We start from the raw sequence: 25,547 nt of genomic DNA, 5'->3' as shown, positions 1-25,547 counted from the left end.
TAGTTGCAGTTTCCCATCAGATGGGGACTGCTCCAGGCTGTGTTTTCATCCCCAGGCCCTTAGTCTATGTCCATTGAAATGGGTGCCATTTGTAATAGAGATTTTGCATGTGGAACTTCAAGCATTACTAGAGGTGGGGCTTGGAGGTACCAGACACAACAGGAGCTCTGCAATGAAATGGTCTTTTGCTTCACCCACACTTTGGAGAAATGGAAGAGAAGTTCTGTTTTGGACTGAACAAGGTATTTTCTGTAGCTAGGCTTTTCTAAAGAACAGTCAAAGGGAAATTCTCCTTGAAGAGTTATGTCAGATTTTAAAAACTGAGATGCTCCTTTAAAAAAATGTTCAGAACAGATTCTTTCCTTGTTTAGTGCTTTTCCTTCACACAAGCAATTGAGTGGAACAGAGGAAGTCACGAAATGAATTGCTGTTGTTGAATACGTGTTTTTCATCAATTAGTGTTCAGGCTAAAGATTTTACTCTGTTCTGATCATAAGGCATGATACTATACAGATGCAAAAAGAAAATTCACTGTTGCTAACATTGGTTATATTTTCAAACATGGTATATGTGAGGGGAAGAGAGATTACCATGTGTGCAGCAGTGCCTTGGCCCTGCACCAGGGTTAGCCCACCATTGCGCTTGATATGGTGCCCATTATAAATGTTAAGGATAGTCACTGATCTTCAGTGCTTATGCTTTAAAAAAAAGGCTAAAATGGGCAGAGGGTGAAGTTGCTGAAAATTTTTCTGAATGTCTTCAATGTCACAGACTGCTGTTCCTGCAGCTGCTCACCCTTCATCTCTGGGGGACCCTGGGGCTACCTTATGGAGTGAGGGATTGCTGAGCAAGAGCCTGTCCTAGGAGGGTCCATCCCCTGTTTAACATGGGCTATGACCTCCATGTGAGGCCACCAGAAGAGAGGGAAAAGCTGCAAGCTGGCCAGTGGACCTCTGAGTGTCATCATGAGAGAAATCCCTGAATGCCTCTAATGCGACTAGTAGGAGGGTGCGTGGTGAAAGGACTGTCTGAAATAGCCAACATGGGTTTCCTCTGCATATTCACAGTCTGTTCGTAGCATCAGGGCATGGACTCCTGGGTATTTGCCTCGTGTGTCCGGTGTCAGGGGAAGGGAAGAGTAGGGTCTAAAAGAAGTCCTTGGATAGAAGCCGCAGAAAGCGGCTGCTTTAATGTAAACTTGAGCGAGAGAAATGCCTTGTTCCCTTAGCAGAGACTTAGGGAACCGTGCTATTGCACTTAGTATCTAAAAAGCATTGGCGAAAATGATAGAGTTTAAGTCAAGGCTTGTTTGCTGGGAAAAGTGATTCATCATTTCATTCAGTAATTTTGCAAAGGGGCTTGCTTGCATTTTTTCCTCTCTTCCTCTGTCCCTTCCCAAAGCAAATGTCACCTTCTTTCAGCGACAGAGTGCCTGTCATGATTCTGCACTGGTTTTGGTGATTATTTGTTTATTGGCGTTTTATTTGATTTCCAGGAATTAAATCAATGTTAAGGAATTTTGGACCCAAGAACTGACTAAACCAAAATGAATCCTTTAAAAAAATAATTTTGAAATTAGGATCTTTCCAGACAAATAACCTGAGCTGGAGTTCCTGCTGCATCAGCCTTGGCTTGTCTGTAGATTGAGGGGTGAAAAAGACAGATTTTATTCAGGCAAGAAATCAGACAACAGTTTGAAATGAACCTAAAAACTTAGCTCTAACAGCACAGGGGAAAAATGAAGACAAACCTAAAAAAACCCCCAACAACTCCCCCCCCCCCCCCCCCAAAAAAAAAACCCCCAGGAAAAAGAAATGTGGATTGTCACATGAGCTGTTTTAATAAAGTAAGTTATGGGAAATGTGTGGCGATGAGGGATAGTGCTGTCCTGCACTACCTGCAGGTCTGTCGCCGTGGGGCTGTTCTCTGGCATGAGCCAAAGCTGCTTGCCAGCTGTTCGTGGCGGAGTTCACAGCTTCAGTATTTCCCAGGGGCCACAAGGCCCTTGGATCCTGTTCAGTATTTCTCCTTGATGAAAATCAAAATCAATTCACCTTATTTTCGAGTGTGCGCATGCAATCAGTGTAATTGAACGGGAGCAGCATTTCCAGGCTGCCATTGTCTCAGCCCTTGCCTACTCAGCTGATTGCATCTGACCTCAACTTCAGAGTTCATCTCTCCGGGCCGAGGAAGCTGCAGTGCATCACCATTTATTACCTCTGTCTTTCTGCACAGGCTGTAGATGAGGAGGGTTTATTTGCATACTATCTCTGGCCTCTGTTGCTTTTGGAAAGGGCTGATTGTTGTCGGGGTATGCACACATGCCGGGTTAAGGGGAAAGCACTGCTCCTATGATGGTTTGCTGACTCACCTGCTTCCCTGTTTCTTAGGCTGGGGAGTCTGCTAGCAGGATTATATGGCTGTGGTGGTCACGGGGAAATAGTGGGTAATAGCGTGCCACTTTGAAAACTTCAGCTTGTACTGTATGGTCCAAGCAGGAGGTGGCAAGACCTCTAAGGAAACTGCCTCTCAAAGGCTTGGGGTAGACAGGGCTACTGCCCTTGTTTACCTCCTTTGTATTTACCTCGTTTGTTTGTAACTGTCACTGGTTTTTAGCACTGAGCCACACAAAGCAAATAGGTTGCAGGTAAAGTCTGAGCTGGTTTCTGTTTCTGCTGGTTGTTGGACACCAGTCCATCCTCCAACAGGACTTTGCTCTCATGTTTGTGGGCTTCCCACCTGTGTGGAGTCTGAGGACCTCACTCCTCCCTTGTGAGAGAGTGCTGGAGCAGAGCAGGGTTTTTTAAGCAACTAAGGCATTTGTATTGAAAACAGGCAATTAGGAATTGAGCTATTCTGCTGTAAAGCTGGGAACTGAGTTCTGGTGGTGCAAGCAAACCCCTTGAGATTAGCCTGGTTTTTCCCATCCAAGAGAATGTCAAAGAAAAGCAGAAACTAAAAAAAAGTAAAAATTAGGCAGATTGAAGCAAACAGATTCCCAGTTCCCTTGAGGTCTAATAAACGCGAAACTGTGGATAGAGCCTCCAGCCTGGGAAATCCTTTAGCCCCCAAGTGATGGAGAGTGGGAGGATCTATGCGGAGGAGTGTTAGTTTCAGCTTGCTCGGTTATCCTCTCCCTCTCCAAGCTGTCGGAGACAAGTCATTGCAACAGGCAGACCTTCGGTGTGACCCAGCACAGCTTATTCTTTGTCCTGCCCTCCCTTGTTACTCCAACTGCCTTAGTTCTGTGTTAGCTTTTCTGTGGGTTTGGGATGTATGACAGTGGCGTGCCTGACCCCTCCTCAGTGCACGGCTAGGCAGTGCCCTCAGCCCAGGGAATTGCAATACCATGTTTGCTTCTTAATTCAGAAGGCACAGCAGTGATGCTGAATTAAGATTTGTCCAGCTGAGAACAGAGTTTGGTTTTCAATCAATAGCAGCCTTTTTATTTTTCTTAATTGGTGTCTGTTAAACAGGGAACACTGTGGCTCACGATGGCAGGACGTGTCAGGAAGGTGGAGCTGGAGCAGGGGAGAGCAACACAAGTACAGCCAAAGGGAAAGATGCGGTGCCGTGGCAGGAACAGAAGCGGGGCTGGGATTTTACTCTAGGGTTAAGGTGAACTGACTGGGAGGCAGCACTGCAAAGAGTCATCTCCTGCCTCTCAGCCCTCAGTGGCCTTGTACCTGCACTCAGGATCATGCTGGGCTAGTGGGGAAATCTGTGGGAAAGTGGCCACGGCCAGACCACCGTACTGAGAAGCAGCCTGCAGTCAGACTGGCTTATGCTGCCTGTGAAACCCCACCTCAGGCTTCCAGTTTTCCACAGAAATGTCTGACTGTGTCCTTTGCATATGTCTGCACATGGCCTGCATCTACACTACTCACCTCCAGCTTCTTCTGGGGACTTGTTCTTCCTTAAAAATTTTGAGCAATTATAAAAAGAAACTTAGAGTCAGATGCGTGTACAGGGTGCTTTCCTTCCACCTCTCAAATTAATTCTCCATCTTGCCCTTTGGATAAGCAGTACTTCAGTGGTAAGACCATTCTCTAGAGGATGAACTGGTTTGACCTTGAACTTCTCTTTTATTTTGAATACATAATGAAGTCTTCAGCAGGCCAGGGAAAGCAAGTGATGATAGCTTTGTCCTGGGGGGATGAGTTCAGGCAGAGCGGTTGACTTGCAGCCCATATGGTTGCCTTCACTGCTGGACTTGTAGATACTCTGAGAAGAGACCACGTGCCTCCATGTGCTCCCTCTTCTTTCCCCCTCCAGCTAAAACTGAAAAGTCTCAGGGAAAATGCCACAAAGCCTCATCATAATTTCTTGGTGAAACAGGCTGGACAGACTTACAGTTAAATCTGTGGTTTCTCTATTTGTCCTGCAATTTGAGCACTAGCGTATAGTGAGACTTGCACATTTTGTGTAGCGGTAACTGTGCATAGCTATGTTTTGCAATAATAGATGATAGTTTCTGGTGTTTTATGTCTGCTGTATTCTTGCCTTTGAAGGAATAGGAGCTAATTGGAGACTTCTTTTCCTTCCAGTTGAGATGGCCCAGATTTCCAAAGCGCTGCACCCATCACAATTATGTCCTCTCTAAGCTCTGTGCTTAGTTCAGGCTGCACACAGCATCCTTCAAGGGAACAGCCATTCCACCACTGATTTCAGGGGTCACGCTCTTCCAGAGCTCTTTGGAGTATCTGGTCTTGCAATTCCCTGCCACTGCCCCCTCCTGCCTTTGCTTCAGCTTCTGCTTGTCCCCTGACCTTCCTTGGCTCGCACCCAAGGCTCTGCAAAGAGCCCATGCTCTGTGCAGTGCATCCCTTTGAAGTGTGCCTATGCTGCCTCTTCTTCTCAAGCCTATAGAGAGGTGGCTACACTCAAAAGCACAAACCTGACGTTAAAACCTGCCCCGCTATTTCTGACCGCAGTGCACACAGCAAGGAGGACTGCTGCCATTTCAGGCAGCGGCACTGGTGTCAGCTCAGTCGGAATTCACCTTCTATTTGTTGCGTGGTTTCTGCAGAGGGACAGCTGCTGAGCAGCCCCTTTTCCATGGCTAGTCACATGCTCTGTGTTGCTTTCCAGTTATTGCCCCCTAAGTCTGTGGGGAGTACACCCCACTGGAAGCAGAGCTTAGTGTGTTGTGGGTGGGAATTATCGTGAGAGTGTTTGACTTCAGCTTTTGTTCTCTCTGAGAGCCACAAAATTGTCTGTATGCACAATCAAGGCATGTTGGCTGGGGCTGACTTCAGATCATGTCTTTTCTGTTAGTTTAGTTTAGTTTCTGTTAATTTAGACAAAATTACTGGTTTCTCTTAGCAAGAAACCTGCTTAATGACTCAGCTCATCCCCGTTTGCTTACTGAGGAGTTGAACATCTTGGTGGGCAACAGGTATCTGCTGAGGCATCTAATGGGCTGACTTTTCAGCTGGTCTCTGTAACAGGCTAGCAGGATCCACAGTGCACTTAAGAGCTTTATCATCCCAGCACAGAGCAGAGCATCAGCCCCTTCCTCAGGAATCCCATAAGAGAGACATCTGCCTTCCCATTAGTTTCAGACTCTTGTTTCTATATGGTGGTTACCCCCATGGCAGCTCTGCACTGTAGCACGTCCATCAGAGCCCAGCCACCCTGCCTGGGGCAACTAAGATTTCAACAGTCTCAGAAATAATGGGGAAGGGGGGGGGATACCATTCCTTTATGCTGCTAGTTTTCTGGGATGACTATTGGCAAGTCAGACACAAAGGCATAAGCCAAGGTCAGAGCCTTGTCATGCAAGTTACTCTTTCCTGCTTGTGGGAGGTTTTGAATTCACCCAGGTGAGGGAGGCAAACTGCTGTCAGGGTAATAGAGGCAGGGAGAAGATAAAGCTGGGACAGATTTAGAGGAGAAGGGAGAAGGGCTGATCGCTGCTGCTTCCCTGTACGATGACCAACTGCTGCTGGTGGTGACCAGCACTTCTTAGGCCTGCTCCCATACTATGAGTAAATCTCTTATCGCAAATCCCTGAAGTCCTGCGATAGGTGTGGATGGCTGCGTGAAAGCATCTGTCAAGGAAGATACCTGCCTAGGCTGCTTTTCCCAGTGTCAGCAGTGCTGTGGGAGCACGATCTGTCTGCCAGCCTGGAGCAGTAACGTTGTGTTGCGTCTTCTACTGACAGGGAAACTTCTTAGAGGGGTTTGATCACCGTGAAGCCATTTCAGAGAACTGACAGCATTTGCTAATGCTGAGCTCACACAACTGTGTGAGTCACGAGTCGCATTGTGCACTGGTCTCATTTTTGTGCAGCATGTCAAATCAATTGGGGAGAAGAAATGCCAGGGCCTGCTTAAGGAAGAGCTGCTGTATTATTTTTCTTACTCAGATGTTTTTTCTCCCTTTTATCTCTTCATTTTCTTAGGTGCATGATGACTTTCCTATTTAAGGCTGATTGCTCTTTCAAAACAGAGCCTTATCCAGTTGGGGTGTGCCAAGGGTTACTCACAGGGGATGCTCAGGCCATTCCTACCTGAGCACTCAGATATCCCAGGCCAATAGCTGACGCAGGTGGGAGAATGGTTCACATTTCTGTGTGCAAATCCAAGCTCTGAAGTGTTTCCCCCTTCACTGCCCAAGCAAGACTCTCAAGGAATGCAAGAAAAATTCTCCCTGAATTAAAAATAAGTCAGCCAGGCATATGGGATTTTGCAGTGAGAGATTAAGCTCTCTTTCTATAGCTTCCTCACCAGAGTGATGAAAAGCAGCCCAGGCTGATCTGTATTAGTCCTGCATGGAAACACAAAAGGCTCAGAGAGTAAAACATTCCCAGACCCAGTGGTGAGCTGAAGTACAGACCCTGATCCTCTTTGCTTGGAAACCTCTGTGTCTCTGCCCTACTGTCCCCCGGGAAACTCCATGATTTTGCAGCCAGGCTCAGAGGCCTCCCTGAAAGGTGTTGGTAGCATTAGAGAAACCCAAATGAAAACTCAGTGAGCGCCCAGCGACAAGTCTCCATCCCTAGGAATAGAGCAGACTAAAGAAGAGATGCCTGAGTAGCTCCTCTGGTTTTGTTGGTGGCAGGCAACACAACATCAGGGCTCAGGAGAAATAGTTTTCAGCTGTGGAAAAGGTAGGCAAGCAAGGGTCTTCAAGGGGCAGGAGCACACTGCTGGCAAAGGCTGGGTACTCACAATGATCTTTGCATTTTCTTTCCTCCAGGAATTTCAGAGAAATCCTTATTTGATCACAGATGGAGTTAGCAGATTTGATATCAAGCAAGGAGAAATAGGTAAGGTCATATTCCTGTTTTGGAAAAGATTGGCACAAAGCAATAACCTGTGATTGCTTTGCTATGTTCTGAGTGCTTGGTGGGAAGACATGGACCACGGTAGCTGCCGTAAACAATCAGTGCAAGTCAATCCAGACTCACACAAGTCCACACACAATTCATTGCAGTTATTTAACAGGATTCCCAAATGCAGCAGCTCTAATCCCTGTTACTTATGTATGGCACCTGCCCTCTATGTATATAAGGATAAGCATAGAAAAGGAGGTCCAACTGAGATCAGGCAGATGCTTCAAGTACAATGATCACAGTTCAGGGGTAAGTAGGCACAGCTCCAACATGTGTAGGACTGAATTTTCTTTTCATCCTAATGTCTTCCTCTGACTCTCAGTGTTTTCTTCCCTGTGGATATTTCTTTCTATCTTCTCTCATCCTTAACCAGACATGTGTCTGCACCCTGTATAGGTTCCATCTTTTTCTCTTGGCCTGTAACCATGTTTGTCTTTGGGAGCAGCTCTGCTCCAATATAGAAAGAAATCTCTTCATATTTCTCACCCCACTGAGAGGTCTGAAGATTTCCTAAAGAATGTTCTAGACTGCAAGTCTCAACATGACCACAAAAGATAGGAGGAGCATGAAAGTAGACAAGGATGGCTGGGTAGCATCAGGATTCCCAAAGGACATTGCTGGTGAATACTGCATAGTGGTTCAGCATTTTTCAGGAGGAAAGGGAGACAGAATAATGTTGGTTTCTCTTAACAAGCTGGTTCTTAGATGTTGAAGTGTGCTCACCTAAAGAGTTAGTTATGGTCCACGACAGTGAGTAACTGACTGAATGCACTGGATTCTTCCCTCCCTTGAGGTGACTGCTGGATGCTGGCTGCCCTGGGCTCCCTGACACTGCAGAAGCAATTTTTGGAAAATATTTTACCAAAGGACCAAGGATTCCAGGATGATTATGCTGGGATTTTTCATTTCAGGGTATGTATTCTCTGCTGTATTGGTACTGCTTGGGCTTGGCTGGTTGGATTATATAGGGGTCCAAACTGCAGTCCCAGATCTCGACATCCTTGAATGCTTTGGTTCTTCAGTGCTGACTCCCAGTTCAGAATTTTGCAGAAAATCCCAGATTTTCTAATGATTCCTTGTGCTCCAGGTGGTGCAATCACGCTTTAGGGAATTTGAAGCCCTTTTCTGAAAATTATGACTCCAGAGGTACAGATACCAGCTGTTCAGGTAGATTTGTGTACATATATGTTTTAGACGGCATTTTGGTGTCTGCTTTGATTTGGACAGTTTGTTATGGCTGTCAGCACAACTGTGCTCTGTATCTATTTGGACTCATTTTCTGTTTCCCCATATACTTCACCTTGCCTTTCTAGCTCGTGGAAATGGCTTGAAATTACAAATCCTTGGAGACAGATCAGAGGAACAGGCTTTTGATATTCTGAAAAGAAGTTTCTTTCAGAGACAAGAGCAAGGCTTTTTAGTAAATCTCACTTTCTACCAACTCTTGAAATTCTCTGAATCTCCCAGGAGGGTGACTGGGATAGTAACTGGCAGGCCCTGCTTGCTTGTATCTGAATCTACCAAATAACTTGTGGGATTAGAAGCACTTGCAGTACCATTAAGCTCCAGAAACTAAACTGGTTGTAGAAAGAATCAGTATATACTCGGCCATTCATCATTACCTTTTTTTCCCAACTTTGTTTTGTTATATGCAGTTCAGTACCAAGCAAAGAGCTCTGGCAGTGGGACTTCTTTGACCCCCTGGAGCTCTCATGGAGCAGCACCAGGAGGATTATCTTGTGGGAAGTCTAAATTTTGCTCCATTCCTTTGCCCCTTGGAATACCAGATGTTTCTGTCTTGGCCCATTTCCAGCATGCAGAGGTGCACTGTATAAGATAAACTAGCTGAATGGACACTACTCCGCTTAAAACACATTAAAAGGATGCAAGCTAGATTGTCTTTCATGAGAGCTTTGAAAAGATTAGTTAGGAGCAATCCTTAAATCTTAAGCAGTATAAATACCTTACAGTATTTGAAAATGTTTTCCCTGTCATCTCATCTGCAAATCAACGCAACTGTTTCTGGCTTTCCTTGAGCAATAAACCCCTGAGAAAGCTACTCTGAATGGAAATGCTTCTCGGCAATGCCTTTCAATTATTCCATCAAAGATATTTTACTGCCATCCACAGGCTAAGCCACCAGTCCTCAGTTCAGTGAAAAATCACAAACAAGGCATATCATATGCTAATATAAAAATTTTAGCTTATAACTTTTTTTCACCCTTTTGGATCTGGAGCACGTTGCGTCTCAGGAGTACAAAGGGCTGCTCCAGTCTTCCTGCACAACGCTAGCTGTTTGGCTGCAAGAATTAAGGGTGTTAAGCACTTCATCAGCTGTAGTTAAGAGTGGTAATGTTTTTATCTAGGCAATAATTACAATGATGTTATTTTACCAGGAATTAAGTCAGTCTTGTGTTTGTATAGGAATCACTTTCTCTGCCACAGAAACTCTGATGCTTGTGAGGCAGGGTGTGCCACGCATTGTGACGGTAAGCAGCGGTAGCTCAGCCTGGGAAAAACCCAGAAATATTCTGCAGGGACTACAGGGGGTTATGGCACAGTGCATCAAACCAAAACAGGGAGGATCCACCCTGAGCGTTAATGCCCCTGCTCTCAGGAAGAAACTGATGAAATCTTTAAAGGCCATAAGTGGTCAAGACCTCAGTTTCAGGATACATCCAAAAGGTGCCTTCTAATACCATGGAAAAGAGAGTGGTTGAAAGACATGGGATTTCTCCTTGCTCAATTCCAGAACTGGATTTCTCTAAGATCCCTGTCGAGGAAGGGGAAAAAGGAAGCAAAATAATTACACAATATTCCCCCTCCGACCAGCAGCACCCTAGGTGTGGTGTTGTCATCTTGCAACTGTCCATTTCTTTTTCCTCCTCTTCTAAGCCAAGGAAAACAAAGTCCTGATTTAAAAGGCTCACCACTAATGTGGAAATGAAGAGCTTCCCTCTTTGAAGCCTGCCTACATAGGGATTCTTTGTTTCACTTACTATCACGTTCCAATCTGCAGTACTTTAAATCCTGAGGGTATAAAGACATTTCATGAAGCCGAACTCTCAAGCCAGAAAGTGAAGGCATAGGACCTCTCTGAAGGCATAGGGGGGAGAATGGCTTCTCCTGTACCACTCTTGCACTCCCAGAGCATCCTAGGACTTTCCATGAGGTTTCTCATTCCCACTGTAGCTTTTCCTGTCCTTGTGAGCTCAGATGAGACCATGATCTTTAAGTCTGTGGCAGTCAGGACAAAGCAGCTCTCTCTACCCAGGTGAAGAAAAATACAGTGCTGCATTCAGAAGGCCTCCAAGCTTGAGCTCCCTACCAAAGATGGCCAAGGAACTTGGCTTTTAGAAAGATGTTACTCAGTGTGTTTGGACTGCATTAATCCCCACAGCCAGTTCCGTGTTGTTATCCTTGTTTACCTGTTGTGTTTGCACATGAAGCACCATGGGGAGGTGTGGCTGGACATCATACCTTTTCTCCATACAGACCTGCTGCCAGGTGTTGGCTGGTGACAGGAGAGCATGTTAGGTGACTTAAAGGACACCTCCTTTTGGACTGTTGTTTTGCCTGTCTCTTTTTTGGGCAGAGGAGAGCCATCGGCAGGCTTTTCCTCAAACCTCATCCTGCCAAAATCAAGCAGAAGGCTCAAACCACTCCTGGAGCTCAAGTTCAGAGAGTCCAACCCTGCCACCTCCTGCTGCCACTAATGTAGGGAGTGAAAGGCTGGGGTGAGGCAGAACTTAAGTAGGATCAAACCTGCTTTCGGCTTAGCAGACTGTAAGCTGCTTTGCTGCTGGGGAGATCTGGTCTTGTGCTTTTCTAACAGAACAGCTCATTTCGGGGTTTTTCATTGACCAAAGCTGTTGAAATAAAATCATGCTAGACTAAATCTATTGCTGGCATACTTCCACTGGAGTCCTTAGCATTACTGCAAATAAGAGCTTGGCCTCTTATGATTGCGAATCATGCTAAGCTACATTAATCTGCTAATGACTCTGGAAATGGCTGCTTTAGTTCATCCCCACAGATCTCTTTCCCTATCTTCTCCCTTGAAAGGTTTCATCAGCTGGATCAGCTAGAGAAACACCTGCTCTGTCCACATGCTGGAGAGACCGCCTGCGTCCTCCTCATCTATCAAGGAGACGGATAACACCTCAAAACAGTCTTTAGTCACTACACGGTCCCTGTCCATGACAGCATGTCAGAGTCTTAATTGAAACACAGAGGAAAGAAAATCTAGAGACTGGATCATGACAGAGGCCCTCTGGCCAAGAGCTGTGCTGCAGGGGAAAATCCAAGTGCAGCTGAGGAGTGAGGCTCACTGAACCCATCTGCATGATTGTTCTTTATCTTCTTGAATGCTTGCTATCGCCCAAGAATATTAGCATATTTCCCATGTTGAATCTTTCTTCCCACTGATTGCAGGGCTATTTATATTCCCAAATGACTTCCCCTGCCACTGGGAAATCCAGCCACTTGGTAGCTTGTTTAACAATGTGGACCATTAGCCTGAAGCAGTTCAGGAGACAACTTGCACATATCCATGCTTTAGATTAATTCCTGTGCTATTTCAGGAGGCTGTTGCTTGGCATGAATATTAGCTCTTAAAAGAGGCTCATTCTTCTCTCTTCTTTTTTTTTTTCTCTTTTTTTAAAATTTTATTTCCAGTTCTGGCAATATGGAGACTGGGTGGATGTAGTGATAGATGACCGACTGCCATTCCTAAATGGAAGATACCTGTCTGTACACCCTCGAACGTCAAATGAATTCTGGCCATCCTTGCTGGAAAAAGCATATGCCAAGTAAATATACCTGTTCTATTCTTCCACCCAGTGCTGAATGCTTTCTACGGGTAGTTTCACCCTCTGCTTTATGCAAAGCACACAGGGATGAGTTCAGGCTAACAGCGGTATATGTTGTGCTGTGCTCATGCAAGGAACTGTGGCTGCATGCAAACACAGGGCCAACAGAACCTGGAGATATTGGTCTCAGGCTGAAGACCTAACTGTACTCAGTTCAAGTCTGGGACATTAATGTCTGAGGAGTAAAATGAACGGGGCAATGGCTGGTGACACAAAAGGGGCTAGGCATCTCCTCCTTACTTTAAGCAGACTTCTTTTGCCTCTGTTTTCCTTTCCATATTTTCCTCTGTTTAAAGGTGCAGACTCTAAGCAGGGATTACCTCTGTTTACAATCACTAATCAGAGATCATGTAGATATTTGGAGCCAGCAATGAGAGGAAGCATGGCTGAAGAACATGCTCGGGCACAACACATGCACTCCTGTGAGTCTCTGGTCAGCTCTCACTTCACACACAGAGCTCTGACCCTTGGCTGGGTCCCCAGGGTACTGAAGGGTTAATAAGGATTAATAAAGAGATAATAATTTTTAAAAAATCCTCTGAGGACTGAAGGGATCAGAGTGTGGTCCCTTAGCATCCGTAAGATTGACCATTATTAAATATGCTGTAGAGAAATTCCTGTGTGAGGGGTAGTATGAAGGGCTGGAACTTGGCACACATGCCCTACATCAAGCTGGTGTAACATTTGCAATGCAGTGAAGAGGAGCTGGAGAAGAGAGCTAATTATTTTGGCAGATTTGGTCAGGAATAAGCAAATGTTAAAGCAGCATCTGAATGACTCAGGAGTAGGATGCATTTTGCCCTGGGATATCTCAGAAAAGTTGACTCAGGATTCAGTATCAATTTGCTGCATAAGATTTTAATTACAAAGCAAACCAAACCTCTATTAAATTAAAGTTGCAAGCGATGCTGTTTATGAGATTCCCGTTTGAGAAGTTTTTCCCCGGTGCCCATGACAAATTCTTTTCATCAGTGTAGGACAAGGACAACCCTTCAAAATACAATTAGCCGCAGACTTCATTTGATTACATTCATTAAATACAGCGTGGATGGTAGGGTTTAACAGCATGCTCTACCTGCTCTAAGTACGGCATGTTCCAGCTTATTTGCTGTCTCAATAAAAAGCACACGATAAAAGCAACAAGGACTGTGTTGGCAATATTAAATTATTATCCTATTATTGCACTCCAGCAGAGTGAATTGGGAACAGTGCTGAAAACTTATTTTTGTCTTGCCTTGGGAGCATGGGCAAATACCTTCACCTCTCTCTTCTTCCTATTTCTCACTTGCAAAAGGGACACTGTCCTTTTTTTTGAAGAGTCATGACAAAATATGATGTAGAAACTAACAGTTCAGCTCCATTTGATCTGAAACATGCATTTGAACTAGTCACCCTTGGCCCCCTGTTCAGAAGAAGGAGACTGGATACTTCAAGATGAGATGCAGCTCATCTCCCTAAAACATCTGTGTTGACATGAGATGCACCTTATTATTTTTCACTGTCTGTAAATGACTCTAGACAGCTGCCTCAGATGTGGGTGAATACATAGGAAAAAGTCCCTCTTTGCCTCATTCATTCCACAGGGCATGTGTTGTGTCTGGCCACGTATTTCTATCACGTTTCCTTTCACTACCTGGCCCCGTCATCTACGCACCCCAGGCTCCTCCCATGCTCACTGCCTCGATGCACATATCCGTTTTGGAAGCCATCGCTGTACATTGCTTGTTAAAACACAGTGTAAGGACTAATTGACTCTTTTTTTTCTCCCTTCCCCCCCACAAGGTTTCGGGGCTCCTACCAGAACTTGCATGGAGGTTACCTTTCTGATGCTTTAGTAGACCTCACAGGTGGCATCCAAATGCAGTTTTCATTGAGGGATCCCCCTCCTGATCTGGAGGAGATACTGAAAGCAGCTGACAAATCTCAGTGTCTGATGGGATGTAGCACCTCAGGCCAGGTGAGTCACAGGGCCAGTAGCATGCCTTTGTTGGTTTACCATGTTTACGTAAAGGTTGCTTTTTTGAGTAAAAAAGGAAGTCCATAATCATTCTGTGCAATAGTTACAGTTTATGGATGCCTGAAGAGATGTTGGCAGAAAAAAGTAGGTAAGGTTATGCAGTAAGGAATGTAGATGGATTGGTCTGTCAGAGAGGGGTCTGTGGCTTCTCTCCTGGCTAATTCCACTATGATAGAATGGTATCCTCTTGCAGCAGGGCTGATTTTGGCCTCACAGCTTTGTGATCGAATCTGGCAAGGCCAAAATGCACCTCTCTTCTGCAAGAGGGTGCTATTATCGCATTGTGATTTGCAGGCTACTGGTATTAACGCTGGGAAGTTGCAAAAGGCTTTGTGATGCTCAGCAAGTATCTTGCTAAAAGGTTGCTAAGGGAACATGTAAGGGAAGACTGCAAAGCGTGTGACATTGCTCCTGTAGTGCCTGGTTCACTGGGACTCGAAGCTCAGCTGTTGCAAACAAGCCAGGGACAAGCTCAGGTGGCTGATACTGGGCTGTGGGTGGCAGGGAAATTCTGCCAGTGACACAGTCCAGATCATTCTGCAGTTGCAGCAGCTCTGGACCATTGAAGAACTTGCAAATATGCGAAGACCTGTAGTTTTGTTAAATTTACTGGCCTGCTTATGGCTGCAGTGGAAACCATAGTCACATTCCTCTGGAGCCAATGTATTTGAGATACTGCTGTAGTCAAAACCAAGTTGCTTTTTCTGCCGTGCCAAATGACAGTTCTGATTGCTGATGGCCATACCTTTGTAGTGTGGCAGAGAGCTAAAGGCTGTGCTTTTTCCCTTCAGCAGCCGAGGAGGAACATAGAGTTGGGGAATGGGATTGTACAGGGTCACGCCTACACTGTCACAGGAGCTGTGAAGGTAAGATCAAGGACTTGTTCCTGTCTGGTGGTTTTGCATGGGTGATCCACTACAGGGCAGTCATGCTGCTGCTCCATTCAGAGTAATTTTAATTAGCTTCACCCTTAGGAGGGATTGTTGAAAGCACATAGTTCAAATTCCAGGAGATGGAAGGTTTCTGCCACAATGGGAAGAGGGAGGATATCTGAATCCTATAATTTTTTCTAACGGAAAAATGCAACTTAAATTCACTTTTGTGTTGGGACACTTCAACAGCAAATACAGCATTTCTGGGGATATTAATTCCGTGCCGACTCTTAAAAAATTCATTTTTCTGTTTCAAATGGGAATAGAAGCACTGGCTGAAATTGTGGGATTTGTCATATGCAAATCTACATTTGTTCAGCTCAATCCCAAGCTGCCAAAAATCACTGTGTGAAAAGTAAATAACTTGCTGGTTCAAGAACAGTATTTCTCCATCTTTTAAAGCTGTTCTACTCACGCAGAACTTCTCCTAGCTAGATATTAATATTGCTGATCTGCAAACGGGACTAATTTATCACACAAATCAAAAGAAATGAAGGATTTTTTACAGCCAGAAGTCAGAACATGGCTTACCTCACTAAGCTGCAGTGCACACAGGGAGAGTTAACAGTGAGCAAGGCCAAGAAGGAAACCAAACAATGGCTATGCTATCAAGCAAGATAGCTAGAACACATTTTAATCTCAGAACCTAAAGTACTTTGGAAAGGGGATGTGTTTTCCCTAAACTGTTTTCTTCCTTCTCCCCCTCTCTTTAACAGTTTCGCGTATGAGCTTGGCTTTGGTTCATAGCCCCTCATGCCATGGCGTGCTTGGTGCCATTATCATAGTCTGTGTGCTTCTTCTTGGAGGATACTTGCTCATAGCCAAGAGGCTCCAAAATGGAAGGATGGGGTTTGCCAGGCTCCAGAGAAGGCTCCAGCTGGGTCTCTCCAAGACAGGGGTGGAAGGATCCTGAATCCTATTGGAGAGAAAGCAGGCTGTTTCAGCTTGCTGCCGCTCGTGATTAGTGCAGGGGGGCAAAACAGTCTTCGCCTCACCTTACAGGAGTGCTGAGGCATCCAGGGGGGTGTCCTGTGGGGAAATGATTTGAGGCTGGCCAGGGGCTGGGACTTTGCCTGGGAAGAGACTGCCATGGCCTTTGTTTCCAACACTGCCTGTGTGCATAAGGAGAGCCAGAAACAAAACATTTGCTTCTCCTTTCCGCTTCCGCCATTTTGGCTTCACTGGCGAAAGTGAGCTGCTTCTGGCTCAAACCAGTCACAGCAAGAGGAGAAAAGCACCAGAAACTCCAGCTGTTGGAAACCGCAGTACTGTAGATATAGAGCCACAGATGCTGTTTATCATCATCTCTCCGTGCTGACTGTCGACATTCACTCCAGGCAGTCTGGTGACCTCGTTCCTCAAAGTCTCTGCCTTTGCTGACTCACAGAATCAGATGTGCAGAATTGGGCACTGGAGTTTCCCAAGGCTGTTGAAGTCATGCAGTGTGGCAGGAATGCTGCTGCTTCCCTCTGTGTCAGCTATTCACTGTCCTCGGAAAAGCAAAATGGGCACAGTTTTCTCCCACACCTCATTCCTTTACGATGTAGCAAAAGACACTGATTTTTAGCTGCAGTCAAATGAGATCAGAAGTTAAACCAGGTCTCCAAGGTATAGACGAAGATCCATTTTATTACCCATCTCTTCAGTGAGTATCACAATTGTAAAAAGCAGTGACTGAGTTTATTTTACTTTCCTCTTTACAGATACGCTACAAGAATGGCTGGAAACATATCATCAGAATCTGGAATCCGTGGGGCCATGGGGAGTGGAAGGGGCCCTGGAGTGATAAGTATGATCTTAAAGCTTTAATCTTATAAGGAGAATCACTCTTTTATAGGCTTATTGTAAAGGACCTCTGCCTTGCATCCATTATAATGAAGCAGACATTTCTAAATCAATTCATTATAAGCGTTATTTCCATCTGCAAAGCAACTGCCCGCAGAAATCCAATCCAGGGAAAACTAATGCAGCATTGGTTTTATATGTGCTCCTCACTAGGTCTAGCTCAGGCATCTTTTTGTCTATGTGTACATTTTTCCCAGTGGGTAATTCCAGACAAGTCATGGATGAAAGAGTTATTACCCGGAGTAAGCTCTGGTCATGCCCCTAGGTGCTGGCTGGCTGCTTCTATAGAATTCTGCAGCAATCGTGCATCCACCTTCCTGCTCCTTCTTCCCCTCCCATGAGTCCAAATCTGGGAAGAGGATGGTTAGCAGAGTCCATGAGACTAGGGCAGTATTTTTATGCAGTATTTAACACAGAGAGACAAAAAGGGTCCTTGGTTATTGCAAAGGTGAAGTGCCACTGGGTGACTTGAACTGATCTTTTGGATCCTGCATGCAGCTTTGGGATGCAAGGACCACTTTGCTGCTGTGAGTATAAGCTAACTTCTCTTTTCTGAGGAATGGAATGATACAGAGGAAGACTGCAACAGTGTTTTGTAAATAAATAGATGTTAGTTTTCCTGGTGGAATTGCATCAGTGTTATCCTGACTAGAGAGATGTTCATGTGTCACTCGTACATGATTTAATAGCATCCCACCTCTCCCTGTTGCTAGGAACACTCACAACTTCACTGCTGAGAAAAGTCAGGCTAGCGTGTTGTGTCTGGATGGGTTGGCGGGTGATGCAGACACGCTTAAGGCTGGGATAATAGCTATCTGCTCAGACAGCATCCTCCCGTTTTTTGGAAGGGTGAACTATAATCCTAACTGTAATTGAAATGTCAGTAGAGCGCGTTCACAGGTAAGCTGCATAAATCAATAAATTATAGATTCATGCTCTGTTTATTTATCTTAAACTCTGCAGAAAGTACAATTATCACTTAATTATAAACATGCTGCTTGGAAGCAACACATTTGACTGGCTAATGTGCCCTCTACATGTCAGTGTAATATCAGCATTATGCCTTGGTACCTCACTAACCTCTCCAGCATGGGGACAGGTGACAGGGGCTTGCAGGGCAGAGGCAGGATTCGCCATCCCAGGGTGGGCAACCTGGGCACAGCAAAGGTGCGGAGCTCTGTTTGCTGGCCTTGGCTATGAAGGTACTGAGCACAGTCCTGTTCCCAACATGCGGTTTACTCGCCCCTCCTGATCCCTCATAACTTAATGGGCTGGTTAGAGGAATGGGCTGGCCAGAGAGATGGAAAATTGTGCCTCACATCTGCTTGTTGCTTTGTTCCTGTTTACAGCTCTCCTCAGTGGGACCATGTTGAGCCTAAATGGAGGGAAGCCCTCCTCAGAGACAAGGATGATGGAGAATTCTGGTATTTCCCTATCAATCCTCCTGTCTACCAGGTTTTCTGTTCATGTTCATTATGAAAAAGAGTCATTTAGGCAGTTCTCTGCTCTTAGGAATGGCTCAAGGCACCATGTGCTAGCTGTGTGCAAACAGCAAATTGGAGGTTGTCCTGATTCCATGGTTTCAGAAGAAACAAGACCTGGAAGAACGGAGCTGGCCAATATTAAGTAACAAGCTGGTGAAAAAAATGAAAAGTGAGAGAAGTAGAAATCCAGCTGGCTGAGGCCTAGTCGTTTTGTCACACTGCCTCTCCCCTAAAAGCACCTAGCTTGAACCTTGGACTGGCTGGTGCTCGGAGGGAACCGGTGGCTGAGCAGGTCATAGAGCTTGTGCACTTGACCGCTCTGCAGGTGCTTGTCGTTTTTCACTGCCTCTGATTACTCTCGGATCCAGTTTAGCCATGTATGAGCAGTCCTTTAGAAAAGGTATTATTATTCACAAAGTGCACACTTGCCCCACAAGGCTCTGAGGAAAGCAAGGGAACAGCAGGCTGGTGTGAGGTAGACACTGCAGGCTTGAGAAAAGCATGAGTGTGGGGCAAGACGCTGCAGAGGGACAAAGCAAGGTAGAGTGGCAGAGATGTGCTGGAGATAGCAGGACTCCACCTAGGTACTATTGAACATGTCCTGTAATTTCCCTGGGGCTTTAGGTGCAGTTAGGGCAGCCCAAATGCATTGAGAGCTGACGACTTCTGCACGGTATCAGCCACCTCAGCTACAGCCTGCAGTGCTCCTTGTAATCCTCCTTTAAAGACGTGGGGAGTGAACGTGAGTACCTGGTTGGTGTCTCAAACTGAAAGGTAAGATTTTCTCCTTCTCTGCAGGATGTCCTGTGAAAACTTCCAGGAGCAGTTTTCCTGGCTGTATATATGTAACAGTACCCCAGCGTTTCTGGACTTTGGAGATCAGCACTGCACGACGTGGTCTATGGAAAGGCACGTCAGCCTGTGGAGTCCAGTCCTTGCCACAGGCAGGAACAACTATTCCCCAGGTAATGAGCACTCATTGCAGTCACTGAATCCTCTCCTCCTCTCCACTGGTGCTTACAGTCAAACATTCACTCTGAGCACTGAAATGCAGAAATATTGATTGCTAGTTGTTAATGCCTGCCCTTTCCCATTACAGCACCTATCAGCTGGAGAGGCAGAAACAAAGCAGCAGCACTGGCTGCTGAGTTAAAGCAGGAGACTTATGATTTAGAAACCCTGAACTCTTTAAATCAAAATCTGCTTGTCTCTCTTCTTTCAGTCAGTTGCAGTAAGTGTTACTGGGGACCTCATCAGAAAGTCTGGTCTGGCAAATACGTAGTTGATTTTACAGAGTGAGAAATACTCGCAAATTAAATGGATGTGAAATGAAATAATTGAGCTACAGAGCTCAATTTTCAAAGGTAGAAATGCCTTTGAGCAGTTAAGACCGTTGGTTTTACTGCCTGTGCAAGGACTTTTCTGGCATTGCAAGCTCCGATTATTAGTAGTATTTTTTTTTAAATTTTTGTCTTTTTTACCTTATCTTAATTTATCTTACTTTTTTACAGATGCATCACTATTTGGGTTTTGTGTTTTTAACCTAAGATGGTAGCATGTGGTCAGTGAAGGAGCTTCTTTTTTCTGCAACGCTGACAGCAGCAGGCAGGTTTCAGCTCACAGGTTTCAGCCTCCTCCTCATAACCTTCATCACCGTGTCTCAATGGGTGATAACAAAGCAATGCCTGTGCTGCTGCGCACCACGGGCACTGGGACTGAGCGAGGAGGTGCGGGGGCTGAACTGAGACCGTGTGGGCAGAGCCAATTTCCTTGGAGCTGTGTTTTCTACCAGCCCTCTAGTAAAGTTCCTCTCCAAGTACAGTTGGGCTAAATTGCAGCTTTCGAGGCCACCCAACACAGCTACATGGCTTAAAGTCTAGACTGGTTTAAGCAGATTCTGCCATCTCAGTCCTTTTTCCCCAGTTTGGGCATTTTACTTCTTTCTTATCAGGGATGCTTCCTGTTAATCAAAACCTTGGCCAAGAAGAAACCTTTTCCCTCTTCTGCTCAACACTCTGTCTTGTCCACCACAAACGTTAACAGGAAGGAAGGGGAGGATAGCTTTGGACTTTTTCTGACTTTTTTTTTTGGTAGTTTTCTTTTATGTGTTTGTGCTCTCCAAGCTACAATCCTTTTCAGCTCAGCCACTGGGTCAGGCGGCTGATTAAGAATCACTGTTTTCTGCCTCGGGGCAAGTGTGCCATGTAGGTGAAGCAGATGTAGGGGGATTGAGAAATCTGCATGACTTTGCCAGAGATTTCTAGAATGTGCAATCAGTTTAACTCCAGATGCCTCAACTCCTACTGGCAATGTAGAGACTACAGTGCTCTATTGTGTTGAAAGGATCTTGGAGCAGTAACTACCTATTCCTCTGGGTCCATACAAGCAAGATCTTACACAAGAAGCTACTACTGGGACATCTATGTGGCTACTATTAATCTATTAACACTTTCTCAGCAGGTGCAGTTTCAACGAACCCTCAGTATTTTTTCAAAGTGCCGGATTATGCCCCAAACACCTATAATGTAGTCATTTCACTCATGCAAAAACATGCTAAGGGTATGCAGGATGCAAAAAACCTGAAGATTGGCTTTTTTATCACCATGGTAAGAACAATCAGGTATCATGTTGGCACTGTTGTTTTCTGTGTGGCTTATTATATCTGTACATGGAAGTGAAAGACTGAATTGTCTTTTAGGCTGTAAAAAGAGAGCAGTCAGTATTTGGAGTGAATTTCTGGGTGCCTTCTATTGTAGAATATCACAGGAAAAGTAGAGTTAGGCAGGCTTAGTTTGCTTTATTCATGTCTTAAGAGAGGAAAGGTTGAACTTTTAGCTCTGTAGCATCCCAAAATAGCCCTGGGAAACTCAGGGAGCCCCGAGGTTACAAGGTGTGCCAGGAAAATATCCTCTGTGCCCAGCGGTACTTGTGACGTGCCTTGCTGGCCTGGCACAAGGCATGACAGCCAGCCCTAACCACAGCGCTTGAATGGTACTCCAGGTCTAGTAGGGAAGCGAATGGCCTCTTGTTCCCCAAAATGGGCTTGTCTTGCTCATCACCCATTTTCTACCACAGAAATGCCATGCAAAACACATTTACAAATACACGGAAGACTTTGCTCAAGACCAGTGCAGAGGTAATCCCCTCAGATACCTGGGACCACCATTACAATTTCCCTGTTTTTTGTTTTTCTTGGTGACTGTCCAAGGAGCTGCCATTTCAAGGGCAGTTGTTGTCAGAGCATTACCAGACTTACCAAAAGCACAATGGCTAGTGCAGATGGATGCTAGCCTTTTCCAAAGTGTTTTTAGTGTTGGCTGAGGAGGGTGGGAGGGGGTTGTTCTTAACCTGAAGAATAAAAGGAAGCAAAGATTGCTATGACCCTAACTTCACATTCTCCTGATCACTGGAGAGGTTTGCCCTAGTCCCAGACTTTGAATAATTGATAACAGCTCCTCATAAAGGAAGAGCATGGCTTTGTAGCTCATAAAAAACCAGTGTCTGAAAAATAAAAGGTGTAATAAAAAAAGCATCTCTCCAGCAAGAACTTACTATCCCTATGCAAGGAGATCCTCTGCGTGGTGCAGATATCAGGCCTGCAGGACTCCATGGGGCCAGGCGTGCCACTCGGAAAGATCTGCTGCTCCTGGAAAATGGGGAACTTGCTCCTTCCAGCATCCTCATGAGCTGTCCCCCAACAGTCACCAGACATGCAGGTCCCTGCATGCTCTTCCATGATGCGTGTCCACCTTGACTGGTTACCCATTTTAACAGAAATGACCCTCACTGGGAGGTGATGGCATAAGTGTTGGGTCCCTTGAAAAGAGATTGTTTAATCAGGAAGTAGACTAGGGGACAGATTTGCTCTATTCTTGCTTTATATTTAAAATTTCATTCTTCCCCTCCAGTTGATGCTCAGGTGCATTCATTTAGTTTTTCTCTCTCTTGGTATGTTCCCAAAGAACAGAGAAAATAGTTTTTTCTTTATTTCCTGGAGAAAATATTGTCCCATGGACACAGCTGCTATTTTAACATGAGAGCTGGTCTACCAGCTCCTCACAGCCAGCCCAGTGTCCTGCCCTGGTAGCAGCAAAAACCAAGTCCAGGCTCTAAAACCAGGGTAGGTGTACAGTGCTGTTCCCTGGGTTTATTTCTCAGTGTCTAGCCTCAGTGCCTGAGGGCAGTCAGAGGTGGCATCTTTGCATAAAAGTTTATGAGGGGTATTCTCTGCACAAAGAAAGTGCAATTGTGAAGATTCATGTGGCTTCGCTCTTCCTCCCTGAACTGCTTTCACTGCCATTATTCATTAGCGGTGCCATTCATTGTTCAGTACCTTTTGAGATGCATCACATTGTTGCTGTGAAGTAAAAAGAGTGTTCTCCCTTGGCAGGATGAGAGGGGAATGCAGTGCAGGCAAGGATGCAAACCACAATGGACATATCTGATAGCTCTAGGAAGCCTTTGATTAAATATAGACGTGGAACACTAATACGTGGCTGTGAGGGAAGTTTAATGTTGTGTGATAGAGCTGAGCAATGCATAGAGGCTGATTCTTATCTCACACCGGTTTTGACTCCATTGAGATATTAATCTGCTGCTGCTTTTTACCAGAAGGAATGTGGAATGAGACCCCAAAGTAAAAAAACAGGATTACACCATTTATTTCTTTGCAGCACTGCCCATTTCTATCTGCTCAAGATCCGACCCATAATACTTGGCAGTCTACGTACCTCCCAGCCGTCTGTAACAGTAGTCATCTTTTTTTTTTTCTCTCCCAAAATAGCAGTTTTATGTTATTGTCTCCCAAAGGCATGGCTCTTAAATAACTCTGCCATGCTGTATAACCATTCTAAATGGAATTTATACATGCTGATGTATTTTGGGGAATATGTTTAGTAAGGGTTTTTTATTATGCTGTCTTTACATGTCATCATAGTAATAGCTGTTGCATTATATTTGTTTCGTCTCAGCAAAAATAATGGAAGAAAGATCAGAATATTCTGTTTTCTTGTGACACTTGCTGGAAGGTTTGGGTTGTGATTCTTGAAGCATTGTCATCTGGGTGAGATGCTTAGTGAGCTTTCTGACCTCTCTGAGTCACGCTAGATGTCAGGGAAGTTTTAGTAGGAGTATTCATCCTTGATTCCTTCATGAAGTCCAGTCTGCTTAATGTTAATTGAAGTTCTCTTCAAAGCCACTTACATTCATTTTGCCTTCTGTTTCTTTCAGTTTTTCCACCCTTGTGCATTTTTGATGTGTCCTTGAAGAAAGTCTGTCACCTGGATGGACTTTTCATGCCTTTGGGGAGGTTAAGGCATGTTAGATGCAGTGTATATTTAGAGAGCTGTGGGAATGTAAGGCTGCTGTGGGTGCACTTGCTGATTTACTTTGGTTCCTGACATGAAGGGGAGATAGCCGGCTATATTTTTCTTTCAGGAGAACTCTGAAGTTCTGAAACAAAATTTTTCCGTGACTCGAGATGTGACCAACTACTTTATCTTGAGCCCAGGAACATATGGTGTCGTTCCTGCTACAACAGAGGACCAAGAATTTGAATTTCTCTTACGAATTTTCACAAAGAATCAAGACCACAACAAGTAAGATGATAAGTACTCCTTAAAGGCCCCAGACTTAAAGTGTGCCAGGATTTAACAATTTAATGTCAAGATAACTAATGTGGCAATTTGCTTCTGACATACTCTAGAAGTGTGTTGGGAAGATGCAGATGAATGCTAAGCACCATGTTAAGGGGGATCAGACGTATAGTCAGATGCATAGGGATGGCCACTGCAGAACAGGGCAATAGCTCCTCTGCAGCCACCAATGGTCTCAGCTTTGGTACAAAGAGCCACACAAGCGAGCAAAAATTGTGAGATATGCCCCCTGCCCTGATTGTGGGGAAATCTCTCTTAATCGAAAGGAGGACTGAGAGCTTGTTTTTCTTAACAACTATTATGCAGTTTCTTAGGTTATGCCAGCTGGACGCCAGATGGATCAGGTCCCACTCTGCTCAGACCAGGACCTAGAAAAGCAAAGAGCAGTAAAAGGCCTTAATCCTTTTACCCAGCCATCTCATAGACAGGCTGGTAGGGCTCCCTGTAGGTATGAGAGGGGCCCTGAAGATAAGTTTAGTGGAAAAATGGTATCTTAGTTCATGCAAAGGCAGCTGTTATCACATTTTCACAAAAATACCTGGGTGTGCTTTACATAAAGAACAAGCCCCAGCATTCAGCCTTACCAAATGACCTTCAAGCGTCAGATGTGCAGTGGCTTTCCTTCAGCAAGCTTTATACTGGAGGTGATTGCAGCTCTTACCTCATAGGCCCATATCTTAATAATGAGATTGCTTTCTAGGCTTTGGCCTCTGGCAAAAATAGCCCAGAACCAACTAAGGCAACCCCTTAGTTATGGAAAGCACACATGAGGAGTCTGTGCTTTGGGTTGGACTGCCTTCAGCATGATGAGTCCTGCACAAGATGGCTCAGCCTTGGGAGGCAGCACTTTCCAGGAGAGCCTCCGACCCTCACAGACCTTCCTGAGCTAGGCCAAGCGTGGGGATCGCCTTCCCATGGGTCCCTGCAGCACTCACCTATGTAATAGTGCAGATGCTATAAAAATAGCATCTGGCTTGCCTAATTTCTCTACCAAAAGCAAAACTCAAGTATTGAATGTTGCTACTAAGTGAGTCTCAGAAGGAACGGTGACCCTGACTCAATTTCAGGCAGTCTGCAGACATTTAAAAGATGTTGCCTTTTAATAGCCCAGATGCTATTTTTATTCCTGACTATTAAACCAGGCAAAGAGAAAGCAGGTGAAAATTTTATATGGCTCAAGGCAGGGTGGCCCTGTCTTTTGTGTGATGAGGTTAATCCTGCCATGCTCAGGTGAGACAAGTTACCCTTCCTCTGCTGCTGGTGCCAGCAGGGCCAGCTTGGGGAAAGCAGTGGCCCCAGAGCAGCCAGAGACTCAGACCTTCTCATGTCTGGTTGCACAGAGGGACCCAGGACTGGTGCAACAGGCTTGACTGGACTGGGACAGGCTGGGCAGTGTGGGTGCTG

At 45.2% G+C, this 25,547-nt stretch overlaps 1 protein-coding gene across 3 annotated transcripts in view; it reads left to right on the top strand.

Annotated features, from left to right (window-relative positions):
• CAPN13 (calpain 13) overlaps window positions 1–25,547 on the top strand; it is a 71,434-nt gene that overhangs the window by 29,529 nt on the left and 16,358 nt on the right. For 2 of the 3 annotated variants that reach the window (XM_069799997.1, XM_069799998.1), the window contains 10 exons: window positions 7,205–7,274; window positions 8,134–8,252; window positions 12,018–12,151; window positions 13,994–14,168; window positions 15,023–15,094; window positions 16,864–16,949; window positions 18,355–18,429; window positions 19,288–19,454; window positions 20,947–21,095; window positions 23,926–24,086. In XM_069799997.1, coding sequence (XP_069656098.1) covers window positions 7,205–7,274; window positions 8,134–8,252; window positions 12,018–12,151; window positions 13,994–14,168; window positions 15,023–15,094; window positions 16,864–16,949; window positions 18,355–18,429; window positions 19,288–19,454; window positions 20,947–21,095; window positions 23,926–24,086 — 1,208 coding nt within the window. The remainder of the gene's footprint in view (window positions 1–7,204; window positions 7,275–8,133; window positions 8,253–12,017; window positions 12,152–13,993; window positions 14,169–15,022; window positions 15,095–16,863; window positions 16,950–18,354; window positions 18,430–19,287; window positions 19,455–20,946; window positions 21,096–23,925; window positions 24,087–25,547) is intronic. The other variant, XM_069799999.1, reaches the window with a different exon arrangement.

This window comes from Haliaeetus albicilla, chromosome 13 (assembly GCF_947461875.1).
Source record: "Haliaeetus albicilla chromosome 13, bHalAlb1.1, whole genome shotgun sequence".
Classification (NCBI taxonomy): domain Eukaryota; kingdom Metazoa; phylum Chordata; class Aves; order Accipitriformes; family Accipitridae; genus Haliaeetus; species Haliaeetus albicilla.
This window is presented reverse-complemented; position numbering and strand designations above follow the sequence as displayed.